The following is a 16,575-nucleotide window of genomic DNA, read 5'->3' on the forward strand; positions in this document are numbered from 1 at the left end:
ATTTGATGTAGATTTTTATGGTTTGATCTATTCAAAATTATAGATTAAATGGGTTGGATGAATAAACGGCGATGCGAATTAGACACAGGCCACAAACTTCATGGGTTCTGCAGGAGCCAACTTAATCCAGCATCCAGCCCATTTAATGATGGTTCAATGTTAGCTGAATCAATTAAAAAATGATTTTATTTTTAAAATTATTCCTTCAATTTAATTGAGTTTATTAGTGTAGAGGATTATAAAATTATTATTTTTTAGAAAATTAAAAATAAAATAAAATGAAGGGAGGGTGAGGGGGGGCACGGAGAGAGGGTGATATGAGCTAAGGTCGTCTCTGAGTCTGAGTCTGAGTCTGAATCTGAATCGAAGTAACAGTGAGAGAGAGAGAGAGAGAGAGAGAGAATTGAAGGCAGGGATGGGGCAGAGGAACAAGTCGAACAGCAACAGTGGGAGTGGGTCTGACACGGTACACTCACCGCTTGTTGCCTATGCTTCCATGATATCACTTCTCACACTCTGTCCTCCATTTGTTATTCTATTGTAAGTAACTGATCCTAAACCTAAACCTAAATCAATCATTTATCAACTCACTCCCTCCACGTAGGCACCTCACTCATAACCCCCATTCCAATGCAATGAATGCAGATGGTACACCATGACACTCGCCAACGGATCCGTTACGCAGACTTGGGATTACTTCAATCACAACGGACTGCAATCTTTCCTTCATATATGGCCCAAGCCCACACTCTTGGCCTACCAAATCATCGCCGTCTACGCCGCTTTTGAAGCCGCGCTTCAGCTTCTTTTGCCCGGTGAAACCGTCTACGGCCCAATTTCTCCAGCCGGTAACCGACCTGTCTACAAGGTCAACTTCGGATCCCCCTTTTACTTCGCTTGTCAAATCTATTACCCCAAATGTGTCTTTAGTTCTGCTTTAATTTCACTCAAATGTGTGTCCATTTTAAACGCCACAATTTATAGCTTTTAAGTTGAGATGTAATTTAACATGATTTTGTTAGTTTTCTAAACATGCACTAATCTCGTCAAATTCACTCAAATGTGTATCCATTTTAAACTTTGCAAATTATAGCTTTTACGTTGAAAGGTAGTTTTGATTTTATTAGATTTCCAAACATGCACTAACCTCTTTGGCGTTCTTCAGGCAAATGGCGTCGCAGCGTACTTAGTCACATTGATTACGTATCTTGCCCTTTGGTGGTGAGCTTTCTACAACCATCAGTATTTATTAATTGTTTACCCCTCAAACCAATCATTAAAGCAATTCTCGAGACACAGTACTGTGATCTGAGATTATTTACTGTATGTGTCTATTAATTGGATATATTGAGTGAAAGTACAAAAACAAATGCAAAAATATCATTCCTTGTCTCCCTAATTGATTAAGTTAGGTTTCTTTGCTGTTGTGGCTCATAAATACTATCAGAAGGTCAGTTGAATTTGCCATGTGTTCTTCTGTACGAATTTTGTCTATTAGTTTCTGGTTTTGCCTGCAAATCGAGGCGTTTTACCCTTTTCAGTGTCTGACATGTCGGTTTTTTAAATACGTTTTTCAGGTTTGGAATATTCAACCCTACAACTGTTTATGATCATTTGGGAGAGATATTCTCGGCACTTATCTTTGGCAGCTTTGTCTTTTGTATTTTCTTATACATAAAAGTGAGACATTGAAATACCAGGAACTACTTGTTTCCTATGCAATCAGCTATCAAATATCTGACTTGCGTTACATTTGCTAGGGTCATTTGGCACCATCTTCTACTGATTCTGGCTCTTCTGGGAACTTAATTATTGATTTTTACTGGGTAAAAATCTCTGCCTTTTACTTTGGCTAAACAGTTTTGCAAAAATTAACTTATTAGATGTCTGTTTATTTTGCGCTGAAAATCGACTTGGACTGCCAAAAGAAAAGGTCAACGAGGAAATAAATAAAAAATTGGAGTGGTACAGCATGATAAATCTTCCTGGTCCGATTACGTCACTTGTTGTTGTCATCATTCCTTTAGTAGACAGTTGATGCAATGAATTATTCTTTAAAATTACCTGGGCTCTTATTTTAGGCCAAGAATGCATGTCTAGTTCTTTCAGAAATTTCCAATCCTTTTTTCATATTGCCTCACTAAATTGCATTCATGATGCCACAATGTGAACTTTGAAATTCCTGTTCGAGAAATCAGAAATCTCCCCATGTTTTCTGACTGTAATTTCCACTTTCACTGCATATAAAGTCATTGCTTGAGAAATTAAACTCGTATATCTTGGGCCATGTTTTTATGTGAATGGCATTCAAAGACATTAGGAGTTTAATTTCACCTTTTTTCCGCAAATAATGGCATTCTAATTCTCATCATTCTTTGCAGGGAATGGAGCTCTATCCACGCATTGGAAAATATTTTGATATAAAAGTTTTCACAAACTGCAGATTTGGAATGATGTCATGGGCTGTTCTTGCACTGACCTACTGCATAAAGCAGGTTGAGTGTCAAAATTTTTTTTCTTTGTAATATATTCAAATGAATTAATACCAAATATTGCCTGCCTATATCAGCTGCGAGTTTGTTGGCTTACTCTGGAAGTTGGGGTTGTCGATGCTTTGAATTCCCTGTTTGTAGTCGCTGACACTTGTTGAAACAGCTTAGGCCTGAGGGTCTTGGTAGTTTGGTGACTAAGCAAGCTGAACAGAAGCTTAGGACCATCTACTTTTGGATTGTGTTGTCTTCTGATGTGATTTAGTTTACAATATTGATATGAATCGTATTTATCTTTATGTTGTTGGACTTCCTTAGTTGCCTTGGACATAATGGCCTGCTGGTACTGACTTATCACCACCATGCTTAGGATGTGTGATGGGTCCAGTACCGGATGAATCAGGAACATAATATTTTTTAGTAAATTTACCTTGTCAATTTTCCTCCCTCAGTTAATTCTCTAATGCTTGTATTCTTGTTTTAAACAGTATGAAGAAAATGGGAAAGTATCTGATTCAATGCTTGTAAATACTACATTAATGCTGGTGTATGTTACCAAGTTTTTCTGGTGGGAAGCTGGATATTGGAACACAATGGATATTGCACATGATCGAGGTTTACATATGCTCTATTCTTGTTTCTGTCAGACATACTTACACTTTCCCTCTGTCCTACTATTTTGTTCTTTTGAAGCACCGTTATAAGAATTAGAAAGAACATTATTTTGTTTGGTATTCTAACTGCTATCTTTTGGAAGGCTTTTTCTTATAAGAAAAGAATGACTAGTATGGTTTGCATAGGTTATTAATTCTATATATTCCATGACTTACATTCTTGCTAAATTCATGTTATACGTTGTTAGATTTCTTTATCATCTCACTGAATCATATAGCACTTAAATCTGGCAGCTGGATTTTATATTTGCTGGGGTTGCTTGGTGTGGGTTCCATCTGTGTATACATCTCCTGGAATGTACCTTGTCAACCATCCTGTAAATCTTGGCATACAGGTAACATTGCTATCCTAAAAAACTGCAAAAGTATAGATAGTGCTGAGTTATAGAGGTGGGATTGCCAGCAGAGTTTTTCTTCTTTTTTTTTTTTTTATATTGTACCATTTTTTCTGAAAATTTCCCTTTCTGTCTCCCAGCTAGCGCTCTTTATTTTAGTAGCTGGCATTCTCTGCATATACATCAACTATGATTGTGACAGGCAAAGGCAAGAATTTCGTAGGACAAATGGAAAATGCACAGTTTGGGGAAAAGCTCCTTCAAAGGTATAGACACCTAGCATATACGGTATAGATTTCATTTGGAGTTTATTTTTTATTGATCAGATTGGAATACTTGCATAATCAATTGACAGTAGACTTACATAAGCAAGTGATAATGAAAATACGTTTGCAGATCGAGGCCTCCTATACGACTACTTCTGGGGAAACAAAAAGAAGCCTTCTTTTAACCTCTGGATGGTATGTTTTCACTTAACATTCTGTAGACACAATTGTGGCAATTATTGCAGGAGTAATGATTACTGAAAAGTTGAGACCGTACCTGCCTCCCCTCCCTGATTGAGAAGTTTAACCTCAACACTTCTTGGAGTTGATTCCGAACATTTGACTTGAAATATATTGTAATTCCAGAAAAAAAAGTTGATATTGATAGTTTACATCCATAGGCAAATGTTACTGTTAAGTGTTAACGATAGGGGCTTCTAATCTCATTTAGAGGCCTTGGCTTTTGATATCTGATGTAATGTTATTTTCTTATAATACACTTCATCTGTCGTAGAAAAATAACCATTCACTTTCTATGGTACCTGCAGGTGGGGATTATCTCGTCATTTTCATTATGTCCCCGAAATACTAGCTGCTTTCTTCTGGACTGTTCCAGCTCTTTTCAACCATGTAACCACGACCATTTCTCTGTACAAGTTGAAAATTGTAGAGATTTTTTTTTTTTTTTAAGTTTGAGTGAATGCTAAGCTCGTCTTTTTTTTTTCTCATGCAGTTTTTGCCTTACTTCTACGTGATATTTCTTACCATCCTCCTCTTTGATAGAGCAAAAAGGGATGATGATCGATGCAGATCCAAGTAAGCCTTCAGTTCTTGGATTATATTCGCTAATGTTACCTCTTGTGCATTTTCTTTTATGCTAGTCTGCTTAATCCTCATCTATGTTTACCATTGATTTGTTATATGCCTTATACTCCTTTCAGTTCTTTCCATAAAAAACAAAAAATTAAATCACCAGAATTAAGAAAAGCAATTAAATATATTATATTTTTCATAAATATAAATTTTATTTCAAAAATACTCATGATATTAAATAATATAATTAGTAATTTATATATTTAATAATACTAATAAAAGAAAAATATAAAAAAATTTAGCAATTATACATCTTAAATTTATTATTATTTTCTTATAATAAAGACTAAAAAAATGATTCATTTTGTTTTTTTATAAAAAAAGACCGGTAATTTATTAGTCTGATACATGCGTCTCTTTTATTACCAATATGAAATCAACATAACGATAGCCGAGTAGAATTGGACTGCTCCTGAAGTGGACAAATCATTGTTGTAAAGCAATAGAATTTTATAAAGAATGGTTCTTCGAAACCAATAATTTATTTATCATGGAATCGAGTGAACTTATATTATCAAAGGTTTGGAATATTTTGCAGTTCTGGGTAAGCACCATTTCAACGAAGTTGAAAATTTTGGTTGTATGTAGGTATGGCAAGTTCTGGAAACTATATTGCGCCAAGGTGCCTTACAGAATCGTTCCAGGAATATACTGAAGAATGATTGTTGACAAACGGTGGTCTGGAACCTTCCACCCGGTTTGTATGCCATGTGGAAACTAAGGACGCCATCTGTACTTCTGTGTTGTTTTACCGCCTCTGCATGGTGCCTCCTTAAGATGCATTGTAGACTTTCGCATAGAACTAGTTCATTATTGAACCAATTTTTTTAGCTAATGTCGGGACTTGATTACAACTCTAACTGTGTTTATCTCTTTATCTCTATTTATGTTAAACGTCTCTTTCCTACTGCCAATGACTTCGAGAAAGGTGCTTGGCATCGGATTTTTAGTTTCTGATCTATTTTAAGGTGGTTGTCTTTGTTCTAGCTCTTTTTTACATTGTACAATTTCAACTTTTTATCTGTTCCTTTTCTATCCTGGGCTCTTGAACCTATTTTATAGTATATTTTTACACACAAAATATGTGTAAGGGATCAGTGCCATGGACTAAATTTACACGTTTATGTGGAGGATGCAACTTGAACCTTTCAATTGATGAATTTCTGATTTATCATCTATAATTCTATGCTAAATATTAAAGCTGGTTACTACAATAATGAGTACCTTTTTATTATGTATATTTTTTGGTCAAGTGTGATAAGATTAGAAAGCATGCCAAAAAGGCTGAAGCCCAAAGGCTACCGCTAGTCCAAAGTAAAGACAACAACCCAAGAATGAGGACCTTTTTTTATGTGAGGAGGGATCATTTCGATCAATTCTTGAGCTTCGGATTCATTAGATTTTAATAACGTTCTTAAATTTTCATGTCTGGTTATACATGCAAACCGTGGTTAATTTTCATAATTTTAATTCGCATGATTGTAATAAAATTAATATTAATATAAGATATAAAGTTGGATATTATACACATTTTCAATAACTTAAGGGATTATGTTTAATAGCTGAGATCAGTGTTTAGGTTTTTATTTTTCCATCAACTAAATATGTAAGATAATATGCGAAAATTATATAAAATATAAGTAACAACACTTACCATAAAATTATATATTTACAATCTTATAATATTTTTAAAACTTGGAATGTATAATTAATGATAATATTATATTATTTAATAGTTGAATTGATAAAAATTTAATATTTATAAATAATTATTAAACGAAATAATTTAATAAAAATTATATCTAAAATAGCTTAATTTCTTTTTTTCTTTTGACAATTTAATATCTATCCTTAAAATTATATATAAATTAAAAAATTGAAATTTTTAAACATAATAATAATAAAATTTAATTTTAATGTAATATATACATAAATTTATATACAATTAATCAATTAATATATACAATAAATATAATTTTTAATTTAATTATTTTTACTGAAATTTCCTAATAATATTGAATGAGAATCTAAAATCAAGGCATCATAATAATAATAATAATTAAAAAAAAACCTTAGGTGAAAATATTTTTAATAAAAGGACCAAGAAGGTTGGGATAGATTTGAGCCCCCTTTACGATCTGGTCGGGAGCAGAGAGTTCCCACTTTTCATTCAATTCAAGGTTTTGGTTCTCGCTGCGATTCTGACTTGTATCATTTTCTCATGCTTTTCCGATTTGGGAATTTGAATGCGATACAGTTTATCAGTTGACATTTTTTTTGTTGTTGCTTACATCACGTTTGCTAATTGTTATGTTTAATCATTTGCTAGAACAATCTTTTATGGGGTGGGTCTATTTGATGTTTGCTTTTCTAATACTTAATTCGGTTCGACGTTCTTAGACTGATTAGTTCTTCCGATGCATATTGACAATTAGGGTTTTTATTTGTAGCCCTAATAAAATTAATGTGCTGGAGAAAATTTTCATTTTTGTCGTCAATCATTATTATTATTTTGTTAAAATCACTTTTGATGACAGAGATGTCAGGCTATGACAATGTTGTTGGTGGGAAATTGAAGCTCAAGGGAAAAGCACTGGATGTGGCTGGTGGAGTGAAGAAGAAGAAAAAGAAGAACAAAAGAAATCAAGATCAATTTTTGCAAGTCGCTGAAGATGAAACTACAGCAGGTTGGTTGGTATCTTGTTTCAGGGCAATAAATTATCTAGTATTGTATGAATGTTCTTTCATCAAACTGAGGTGTGGTGATAAAATGTATGTGTGATCGGAAGTCGTAACTTAACCTTGCCTAGTAAAACTGCTCACAGTCCACGATCTTCAGCAATATTCAAACTTTTGCCATTCATCCTGTAAAATGGTAACTGGTTCTATTTTGTGCAACACATAGTTCTGCTGCGTATATAGTAGCCAATGATGTTTCATGGATTTGATGTGATGGCATGAACTTTAATGAATACGTTACTCTTGGATGGTTTGCCCATTGCCATGAAAAATCACAAGAGAATGTTTGATTTGGACAGAACACCACTGTGGTCAAGGTAAACAATAACAGTAATAATCTCTATCTGAGTAAACTTAATCATTTGCGTGAAATTTCTATCACAGAAGCTCTCGTTGGCCATTGCATACTTGGCCTCCATAGGCTTCATCTTTTTTGGTCCCCCTTGGAGTTAGTTTATTTTCTCCCTGACTCGAAGAGAGATGTTTTGGCAACATTGAGCAAGAAAGATGGCGCTCTTACCATTCAAGTCGTATATCTTAACTTCTTTGAGTTTCTCAGTAAAGCAGGGAAATGTTGTGGAAAAATGATGATGATTTCTGTTCAGAGTTAATTCTTTTCTGGTCGTTATCCTTAATCTTTTTATTTTTAGTTCACCATAAACTGTGTGATATATTGTTTGTTCTATTTGATGTAGGTGGAAATGAAGAACCAGCCAAAGATTCTAATGATCAAGTTATAAATGATGTGAGCAAATCGAGCAGTGAAGGAAAAACTGCTGCTCATTATGATGATCATCTTACACCAGCAGAGAGGCGATACATAGAACAGAGGGAACAACTTGATGTTCATCGATTGGCTAAGATTGCCAATAAGTCTCACCGTGATAGGATTCAGGATTTCAACCAATATCTCGCAAACATGAGCGAGCATTATGATATTCCTAAAGTTGGTCCTGGATGATTCGATGAGGCTTACAAGTATGAGGGTCAATCTCATCCTTTGTATTTGTTCTGTAATATTAAAACCATCCGCACAGATAGTTGTTGCACTGCGTATTGATGCTTTGTTTTGGACCAAGCTATATTTCAGATGATATATTTGGTTTCTTTCCTGCGGATGGGGAAGTGATGTTATTGCCTTAAAACGATAACTGCGTATTTTACTTGAACGTTATGGGGAGAGGAAGCTCGTTACGCTGCAAGGAATCTTAATTGAGAAAGCGATAACTTCGTGTTTAACACTTAAAATATGTGAATTGAAATGTATTGATATACGAAACTTTCCAAGTAGTTTGCATTTACAAAGATGAGTATAACATAGATTAATGCTTTTTAAAACTGTACTTGCAATCCAAATGAGTCTGTGAAGTTTAAGAGGAAGTTTCGCTGCACACTTTAGATCAATGATGTTTTATTGTGTTGAATATTTGGGGTTAAAAAGTACCAAAAAAGACAAAAACTGTGATAGTAAGAATGCCGCATTCGGTGTGTAATCGTACAAGAAATAGAGAAATGTATTTGAGAAAAAAGGAGCAAAAATTATTGAAATAAAGCATGGCGAAATAATGCCTACGATGGTAAACCATCATGCGAGGAGACCAAAGATAGCCCAAGAAAGAAAAGGCGAGAAAGCTCAATAAAATCATTAGAATGGCTTGGAGTTGGCATTTGATTATCATAAAACACTAGCAATACTCGGCTTCTGTAGCCGACCTGAACCACATTCGTTAAGCGTTTTAGAGAAAAATATTATTTCAAATTTAAAATGATTGAAATTTTATTTATTATATATGTTTTTTGAAAAGCAAATCTAAAAAATGTTTTTTGTTGCCATATCGTCTTGAGCTAATAATTCCCCAAATTTTTCATCAAATGCAGAACTACTGAATTTTCATCAAATTCTGCGAAATATGGTTAAATAGTAGTAAGTTGCCCAATGTGGTGTTTATTCATTGTTTGTATTCAACATCAGAAATTCACAAGAAGGGATGAACCTTTTATTTCTTAGAGTGCATTCGTCCTCCTGCTTGCGAATGGAACAGGGCTGCACCAGCAAATAGTAAAACTGCGCGACAGTGAGTGTGTGCTGCTCCACAAGCTAGAGGAACAGCTAAAGAGATTCGAGTATTCACTTATTGATTTCTATGGTTTGTTACTGAAATGAATCATCTTCAAAATCTGTTAATTGAAAGGGATTCATAGAAGGGGTGGCATTTTCTCCTTCGGTGCACCGAGGCCTCGTTTATTCCACAAGAGTTGATTAGCCCGACAATTTTCATGAAGGACCCACTTTGCCAATTTAATAAACTTTACTCCCTCACCTGTTCTATCAGTTGCAGTTAATGAATCTTAGCAATCCTAAGAAACAATATTAAATCTAATGGCCAACAAACACTCTTGCTGGACTGGTACAACACGTCGGAGTACCTTAGACGTTAAATGCTTTTGTGCATTTAAATATTATTTGAGTTTTAAATTTTATTGTCTGATAAAACTTGACATGTAAGATGTTTCAAATAAATACTCAATGCTACAAGAAGTCCATCTATGAATACAGGATTCAAGATAGTCCATGTCCCCAAAAATTCCACCTATGAATCCAGAACCAACAAGCCCGCAGGCACTTCATGTTCTAAAATAAATTTATTCTCCTAAATACATAATGAAAGAGCATGTTTCGTTTCTTATTCTCAATAAACAAACTGGGGGTGAATGAAACACATGATTATAGCTGCACAGACAACTAGATAAAAAGCCAAACCAGCACCAAGAAGGGAAAGAAATGTGATATGAATGAATCAAACAGTCGAATATGAGAACTCTCAGGACGTTGCAACCCCGGGATGCTAGATAGACCCTTACAATTGGAATAACACAATACTTGAGCAAACTACCATTCTTCAATCATCGGGTTTCATCCTCAAGGTTGCGGAAACCACTAGTCAGGTCCTCATGTAACTTTTGAAATTTGGCAACCAAAGTAGCTTCCCCTTCTGCTGGATCCTCAAATTTCTGAGACCTGTAATGACGACGGATCAACAGAATAAGACCTACTTACATGTCAATATAATCCATCTAGTGTAGCCACTACAATTACTCACACTAATTGATAGAAGAGATCTCCCAAACGATGCTTGATCAGGGTGTAAGTTATCTTCTGACCATCTGAACCAGCTCCCCTTTCTACTGCCTGCACAAAACAAAAAATGTACAAAATAATATGTGAGGGGTAGAAGAAGCGATGAAATGAACTACTAACTTGAACCTAAAGGTCTACACTAACGTCAACTTAATTTTTTTTCTAATATCAATAATGCCAAACCATTGCCTGATTCCATATACCACCATACCTGATTTGCCAAATTGTAGAAATGGATAATGTTGCGCATCATCCAAACAGACTTGTAGAAGGGGCAGAATTTGTCATATCTATCACAGCCACACATAAGGTACCCAACATAAGACAAACAACAAATAGAAACAATAATATACTATACATGTTAAGAAAATTAATCAATTACAAGGACACATACGGTGTAAAAGCATTTTGAGCAAGATAATCCTCTCTTAAAAGCTTTGCAGTTTCCAAGGTGATCTTATCAACCTCAGCTAAAGCATCCTTGCCCACAAGCTGGAGTAAACAAGGTAATGATCCAGTTAAGTTTACAAGTTACAGACCAAATGCATATGCATCCTGACAAATTTGTCCAAACTACAAACAAAGGCATAACTTAGAAGTATTAAAGCTCCACTCATAAAACTACTCATTGCAAGTTTGTAACCCAGGTTTGGAGTTAGACCACATAAGTCTGTCCACAGGTTATTTATGTTACTATTCCCTGAAGAAGCTGAACAATTCTTAATCTCATACATGGAGAGAGCACAGGGGTATTTCTTTAAACCAACAATCAACATGATAGAATCAATAAAGGAACATACCTGGACAATTTCATTCAGGTCATCTTCTCTTTGCAGAACTTCCCGAGCCTTAGTCCTAATGTTTATAAAATCTGGATCAAATTGCTCATAAAAGGATTCAAGTGCCTAAAGATACCAAAGAAAATATTAAAAGATTATGAAAAGTTATAGAACGAAATCATGAACTATATGCATTGATTGCATTCAAATGAAGAAAGCTGAAGAGAGAATGAGGAACAAAGTAACCAAGTTTAGGACATACCGTGGAGTACTTTGAATAAGAAATAAGCCAGTTCACAGAAGGAAAGTGCTTCCTCTGAGCAAGCTTTTTGTCCAAACCCCAGAAAACCTGCCAAGTAGGAAAAATCAACTCATGCTATGAATTGGAAGTTATAGAAGAATACGTAACAGAAGAAATAACCAGTGGGATATTCATAGTGATAATCCAAACCAGATTTTAACAATAAAGGATATTAGTCAAGACAACTGACTTCGCCTGTAGACAGTTACCCCTTTTTAACAATATTTGAAAGTATAGTTTTACCTGAACTATGCTGAGGGTTGCAGATGTCACAGGATCTGAGAAATCACCTCCTGGTGGAGAAACAGCACCAACAATTGTTACACTACCTGTACGTTCAGGGCCTCCCAGACATTTTACCTTCCCAGCACGTTCATAGAAAGAGGCTAAACGTGCAGCAAGATAAGCAGGATATCCACTATCTGCAGGCATTTCTGCCTGTGGAAGGAGACAATATCATCAAAATACATTGGATCAATATCCATTCCCATGTGTCTCATGTCTAATGGTATATAAATTGTCTATCTTACACTAGCAGAAGAAAGAAAATCCAACACAAAAGTAAAGGTATAAAATACCATAAATAATTCTAAATCCTCCTACTTTGTATTATTAAATTACAAAAATTATTAACTGTTTTTCATGTTTTCAAGACAATAAATGTATGTACTTTCTCAATTAATACTTACTTTATAAAGTAGTAAGAGGTTTATTAAAAGGATATAGCAAAGCTCAAATAATATATGCATTTTAAACCAAAAAAAAATTGTCTAAAAGACTGATGAACAACTATTATTGTGTAAATAAATTCTCACCAGCCGTCCAGAGATTTCACGCAAAGCTTCTGCCCATCTAGAGGTAGAATCTGCCATCATGCTGACATTATAACCCATATCTCTGAAATACTCAGCTAATGTGATTCCTGAGATTCGAAAAAGAAAATAAAGAGCAATATAGATTATCAAAATAAGCAATAAAGCTTGCCTCCCATGGAGCACATGGGTCAAACTAGATTATTGTAAGGGCAATTATAGTAAAGTTTCAACACAGGTGACAAAAATAGGAATACAAAGAGTAGCATATCAATGTGTAGAATATGAGCATTCCCTACTTTTGACACTAATCACAGATCAACAACAAAGTTTACAGCACATCAAAGACAACTGCTGAGAAACACTACTACTGATTGCAATCCTACCAGACTTTCACAAGCCAACTAAATTATAATTGACCATTGGAGAGGATTGGTAAATATTAATTAACAATAATAAAAAAATTATCTAGAATTTAGGAGCTAAAAACTCACCTGTATAAATTGAGGCTTCACGAGCAGCCACTGGCATGTTTGAAGTGTTAGCCACCAGTGTTGTACGCTTCATGACAGATTCTTCACGACCATCAGGTAATGTCATTGTAAGTTGTGGAAAGTCCATCAGAACCTGAACGGTCATTAAATTAGTTTGACCCCCAGCAAAATAACGAACACGAGCATTTTATAGAATTAGCTAAAAGGAAAGCATACCTCTGCCATTTCGTTTCCACGTTCACCACAACCAACGTAAACAACAGCATCAGAATTGGAATACTGCCAAACAAAAGGATGGATTAAAGGTCTGATGACTTCAGGAAAACATTTTATAATTAAATAATCATTATGCCATATAGGGTGTATTAAGCGCACCTTAGAAAGAGCTTGACTAATGACTGTTTTACCACAGCCAAAAGCTCCAGGTATGGCACAAGTACCACCAAGGACTGAGGGGAAAAGGGCATCAAGAACACGCTATACAAAACAGAAGTCATCAGGAATGAAAACCATCAGAATAAGAACATAGATCAGACACTCAACAGCAATTTAGTTTACCTGACCAGTAAGAAGAGGAGTATCAGCTGCAAGTTTTGATGCAACGGGCCTTGGTGTACGTACAGGCCAAGTCTGAAAATGGGTAAAGTACACGCAAGGAAGTTGTAATGCAGGATAATGATACGGAGGATCAATACCTCAATAAAGCAACTACAGTAAACAAAATAAACGGCTAAAAACCTGAAGCATAGTGAACTTCTTTTTGACACCTTGAAACTCAAGCTCCAAAACAGTATCCTGCAAATAATATAAAGATTATAATCATAAATTGCATAAAATATAGAGAAGCTTCTGAATCTGTGAGAATAGAGGTTGAACACATGTAAGCATGGCAATTCTGCCATTATCATCACAAAAATATGAAGCAAAGCAAAGCAAAAGAGCCCACGAACATCACTCTTTTAGCAAATTAAAATCAGAAAAGAAATAATAGACTTTAAAATGATCATCAAATAGAAAAAGAACAGGAAATACAATTTCAAAGAAGTTAAAAAAACAAACCTTTAAGGAATATTGGCCAGGTGGTGCAATGTAGGTAATCTTTCCCATGGCATCAGGAGGAAGTGCAATATGGTGTTGCATCAGACTGTTCTCAAAAACAGTCTGCAATGTAAATGATTCACGCAAAGATTTAGCAAAAAACCAATAAACAGAAAAGGAACAACTTGTAATCTAACCTAATTGGCTACAGAACATACAGCATATAAATCTCCACCAGTTAATAAGTCTCCTTCACCTGTCATCAGTGAATATAATAGACTATCAGGAAAAATGCACCAAATAATACTTGTTCTCTATATAGAGCTTAACAATAAAAGGAACAACAATTTCTCTGGTACCAATTTTCTTAGGCTGAAATTCCCAAAGTGTGTCTTTGTCAAGTGCTGGAACAGAGACACCACGAGGAATATAGACATCACCAGATCTCTTAGCAATAGTTTTCAAAGGCCTCTGTTAGGAATAGGATACATTTAAGTTAGGAAGGACAGGGCAGACATGAATTGATCAGCAATCGAAATATATGTTATATATGTAAGTTCCATATAGAGGAGAAGCAAACCTGAATTCCATCAAAAATATTTCCCAATATTCCAGGCCCCAACTCCACGGACAAAGGCTGTTATAAAACATATTGCATATTAGCTAAAGCACACAAGAAGATTTAAACACAAGAGAAAGGTATATAGAATCTAACCTTGTGTGTCCGTAAAACCGGATCGTTAACCATCAAACCAGCGGTTTCCTCGTAAACTAAAATTGCAGAGAACCAATAAGTTTCTCATAAAACACTAAAAAAAAGTAAAGGAAATACGAAATGATATCATAGAAGGTATGGAATTGCAAAGTGCAGAACCTTGGATAGTAGCAGAATCCCCCTCCAGACGAATAATTTCACCAATGAGATTGTCACGACCAACACGCACCAGTTCATACATAGCGGCCCCAGCCATGCCATCAGCAACCACGACTGGTCCTGATACCTGTTTTAATGGGGAAAACATAGCCGTACAACGGTAGCAACCATCAGCCGTATCTTCAACTTATAGGGATCAAATAATTTAGATTACGAATAAACACAAGGAATTTACTAATAGAAGTTGAAAATTCATCACATCGTCAGCGAAACAAAAGTAAACTAAGATCAACGAATTACAATAACAGCATACGAACACACAAAAGTAGAGTAAAACAGCGAAATATGAACAAAACACTGAATAAAAACAGAAAAGATGTTAGATCGGGTAGTAATTTTAGCGAGTGAATAAATGTTCAGATGCTTGAAAACCAAATCACCGATAAAATGACAATTCAGTAAACAACCGAAGGCGTCAAATTGGCACGTGCGCGACGATCGACGTAAGAATGAAGATGGAAAAAGTAAAGATCAACAACGAAAGCAAAACATTGGATCCGTTGATGGAATTGAATATCGTAGTGAGGGGTAATGAAATGGAACGAATTAGGAGGTTGTGAGGAGAGCAAACCTTGCGAACGTAACCGTATTCACTCTCCTTCTCGGAGTCTTCGAAGGTGGTCAAGCGAGCTCCATAAACAGCGGGCATTTTGCTTCTGAGATCGGAGATGAAATTGGAGATCCGATGAGAAGCTTAGGGTTTGGATCAACAGAGCAGAAGATCGAGAGGGAGAGAGAGAGTGTGTGTAACTGGAAGAAGCGTCTGTGAATGTCAAGTGTGATTTATTTGATTTGATTTGATTGGATGCGGAGATGCACAACAAAAAACACAACACGTATGCTCTTTCCTCCTCCTCCTGCCTCACACGTCGCTAGGTTGTCGTTACTTATTCACTGTCCATTTTCGCTCATTAATTATTAATAAGATTCCACCTCTCTCTCTCTCTCTCTCTCTCTCTCGTTCGCCATTTTCACCTTCCTCTCATTTCTCATCATTAATAATAATTTCACATAACTAATCATTTAATACAAAATTGTGTGCGTATGCATCAAATGATACCTTCCATTCTTATTTCTATGAATTTCAATTTGATAAATTAATGTTTAGCATATTTTATATTTTTTTATTTAAGATTCTTTGAAAGAATATAAATTATTTTATGTTCTTTTTCAATTGCCGATGTTTTTTTTTTTTTGGAGAAAATTTTATGATCTTTATTTAATATTTGTTCTTTGGATTTTACTAAATTAATTTTGCATTTTATACATGCAATTTAATTATTTTGAAGTTTTACTTTATTTTTTAAGTATTCATGTACCTAATAATGAAAATTATTAATCATAAAAACAAAACTTTATTCTTAGTTTTAAAAAATGGAATAAAAAAGACTAAACAGTTTTTTTTTTTACTTTCCAATATATTTAAACATTTTTACTTTCTTTTATATATCTTTTAGAAATAAATTTAACATTTTCAGTAATGAAATCAATTTTTATCCAGTTTTATTATAATAAACAATGTATTAAAAAATTTTACTAATTTTTCAATTTTTAAATAATTTTTTAGTTCATACTTTTTCTATTAATACTGTATCATTCATGATTGAATGTAATAATGAAATAAAAATGAACTGCTTAAGGACTCGTTTTTATTGCTTGATAAAATTTGATAGTACAAGATAGATAAATTATGATAAATTTA

General features: G+C 34.6%; 3 protein-coding genes across 6 annotated transcripts; 2 read left to right on the top strand and 1 right to left on the bottom strand.

Annotated features, from left to right (window-relative positions):
* The first annotated feature begins 236 nt into the window (after window positions 1-236).
* LOC113857075 (7-dehydrocholesterol reductase) lies at window positions 237-5,707 on the top strand. Of its 2 annotated transcripts, none has more exons than XR_003503174.1 (13): window positions 237-540; window positions 646-868; window positions 1,166-1,221; window positions 1,578-1,680; window positions 1,761-1,826; window positions 2,382-2,495; window positions 2,978-3,104; window positions 3,398-3,498; window positions 3,639-3,764; window positions 3,895-3,959; window positions 4,313-4,414; window positions 4,498-4,580; window positions 5,226-5,707. XR_003503174.1 is itself a non-coding variant. In XM_027488787.1 (13 exons), exons 1-13 carry the CDS (start codon window positions 416-418, stop codon window positions 5,290-5,292), a joined length of 1,338 nt encoding a protein of 445 aa, XP_027344588.1. In that variant the 5' UTR covers window positions 237-415; the 3' UTR covers window positions 5,293-5,707. The 2 variants fall into 2 exon arrangements, 1 of the variants encoding a protein (XP_027344588.1); XM_027488787.1 differs by having other exon boundaries at window positions 4,313-4,394.
* Window positions 5,708-6,759: 1,052 nt separating this feature from the next.
* Window positions 6,760-8,629, top strand: LOC113857076 (protein FAM32A-like). Of its 3 annotated transcripts, none has more exons than XM_027488788.1 (3): window positions 6,782-6,829; window positions 7,174-7,324; window positions 8,072-8,628. In XM_027488788.1, the coding sequence occupies exons 2-3, from the start codon at window positions 7,177-7,179 to the stop codon at window positions 8,335-8,337; spliced, it is 414 nt and encodes a 137-aa protein (XP_027344589.1). In that variant the 5' UTR covers window positions 6,782-6,829; window positions 7,174-7,176; the 3' UTR covers window positions 8,338-8,628. The 3 variants fall into 3 exon arrangements, with proteins under 3 accessions (XP_027344591.1, XP_027344589.1, XP_027344590.1); XM_027488789.1 differs by lacking the exon at window positions 6,782-6,829 and adding an exon at window positions 6,867-6,982 and having other exon boundaries at window positions 7,175-7,324; window positions 8,072-8,629; XM_027488790.1 differs by having other exon boundaries at window positions 6,760-7,324; window positions 8,072-8,629.
* Window positions 8,630-9,807: 1,178 nt separating this feature from the next.
* Window positions 9,808-15,765, bottom strand: LOC113857193 (V-type proton ATPase catalytic subunit A). The gene is made up of 20 exons (XM_027488981.1): window positions 15,445-15,765; window positions 14,814-14,940; window positions 14,655-14,710; window positions 14,520-14,576; window positions 14,299-14,410; window positions 14,158-14,195; window positions 13,961-14,062; window positions 13,640-13,696; window positions 13,460-13,531; window positions 13,277-13,378; window positions 13,118-13,180; window positions 12,902-13,034; window positions 12,411-12,517; window positions 11,839-12,033; window positions 11,557-11,643; window positions 11,316-11,420; window positions 10,910-11,007; window positions 10,727-10,805; window positions 10,478-10,566; window positions 9,808-10,395 (listed from the first exon to the last, which is right to left on the bottom strand). Exons 1-20 carry the CDS (start codon window positions 15,520-15,522, stop codon window positions 10,281-10,283), a joined length of 1,872 nt encoding a protein of 623 aa, XP_027344782.1. The 5' UTR covers window positions 15,523-15,765; the 3' UTR covers window positions 9,808-10,280.
* Between the last annotated feature and the right edge of the window lie 810 nt (window positions 15,766-16,575).

This window comes from Abrus precatorius, unplaced genomic scaffold (assembly GCF_003935025.1).
Source record: "Abrus precatorius isolate BTA unplaced genomic scaffold, Abrus_2018 Scaffold153, whole genome shotgun sequence".
Taxonomy (NCBI): domain Eukaryota; kingdom Viridiplantae; phylum Streptophyta; class Magnoliopsida; order Fabales; family Fabaceae; genus Abrus; species Abrus precatorius.

Bases quoted from the DNA above. Each gene is read 5' to 3' on its own strand.
- LOC113857075 (XM_027488787.1), top strand. From the start codon at position 416: ATGGGGCAGAGGAACAAGTCGAACAGCAACAGTGGGAGTGGGTCTGAC. The intron at 869-1,165 runs GTCAACTTCGGA...GGCGTTCTTCAG, and splicing joins GTAACCGACCTGTCTACAAG to GCAAATGGCGTCGCAGCGTA. The intron at 2,496-2,977 runs GTTGAGTGTCAA...TGTTTTAAACAG, and splicing joins TGACCTACTGCATAAAGCAG to TATGAAGAAAATGGGAAAGT.
- LOC113857076 (XM_027488790.1), top strand. From the start codon at position 7,102: ATGTGCTGGAGAAAATTTTCATTTTTGTCGTCAATCATTATTATTATT. The intron at 7,325-8,071 runs GTTGGTTGGTAT...TATTTGATGTAG, and splicing joins TGAAGATGAAACTACAGCAG to GTGGAAATGAAGAACCAGCC.
- LOC113857193 (XM_027488981.1), bottom strand. From the start codon at position 15,522: ATGCCCGCTGTTTATGGAGCTCGCTTGACCACCTTCGAAGACTCCGAG. The intron at 11,644-11,838 runs GTAAAACTATAC...CCTACTTGGCAG, and splicing joins CAACCCTCAGCATAGTTCAG to GTTTTCTGGGGTTTGGACAA. The intron at 10,396-10,477 runs GTGAGTAATTGT...TCGTCATTACAG, and splicing joins GATCTCTTCTATCAATTAGT to GTCTCAGAAATTTGAGGATC.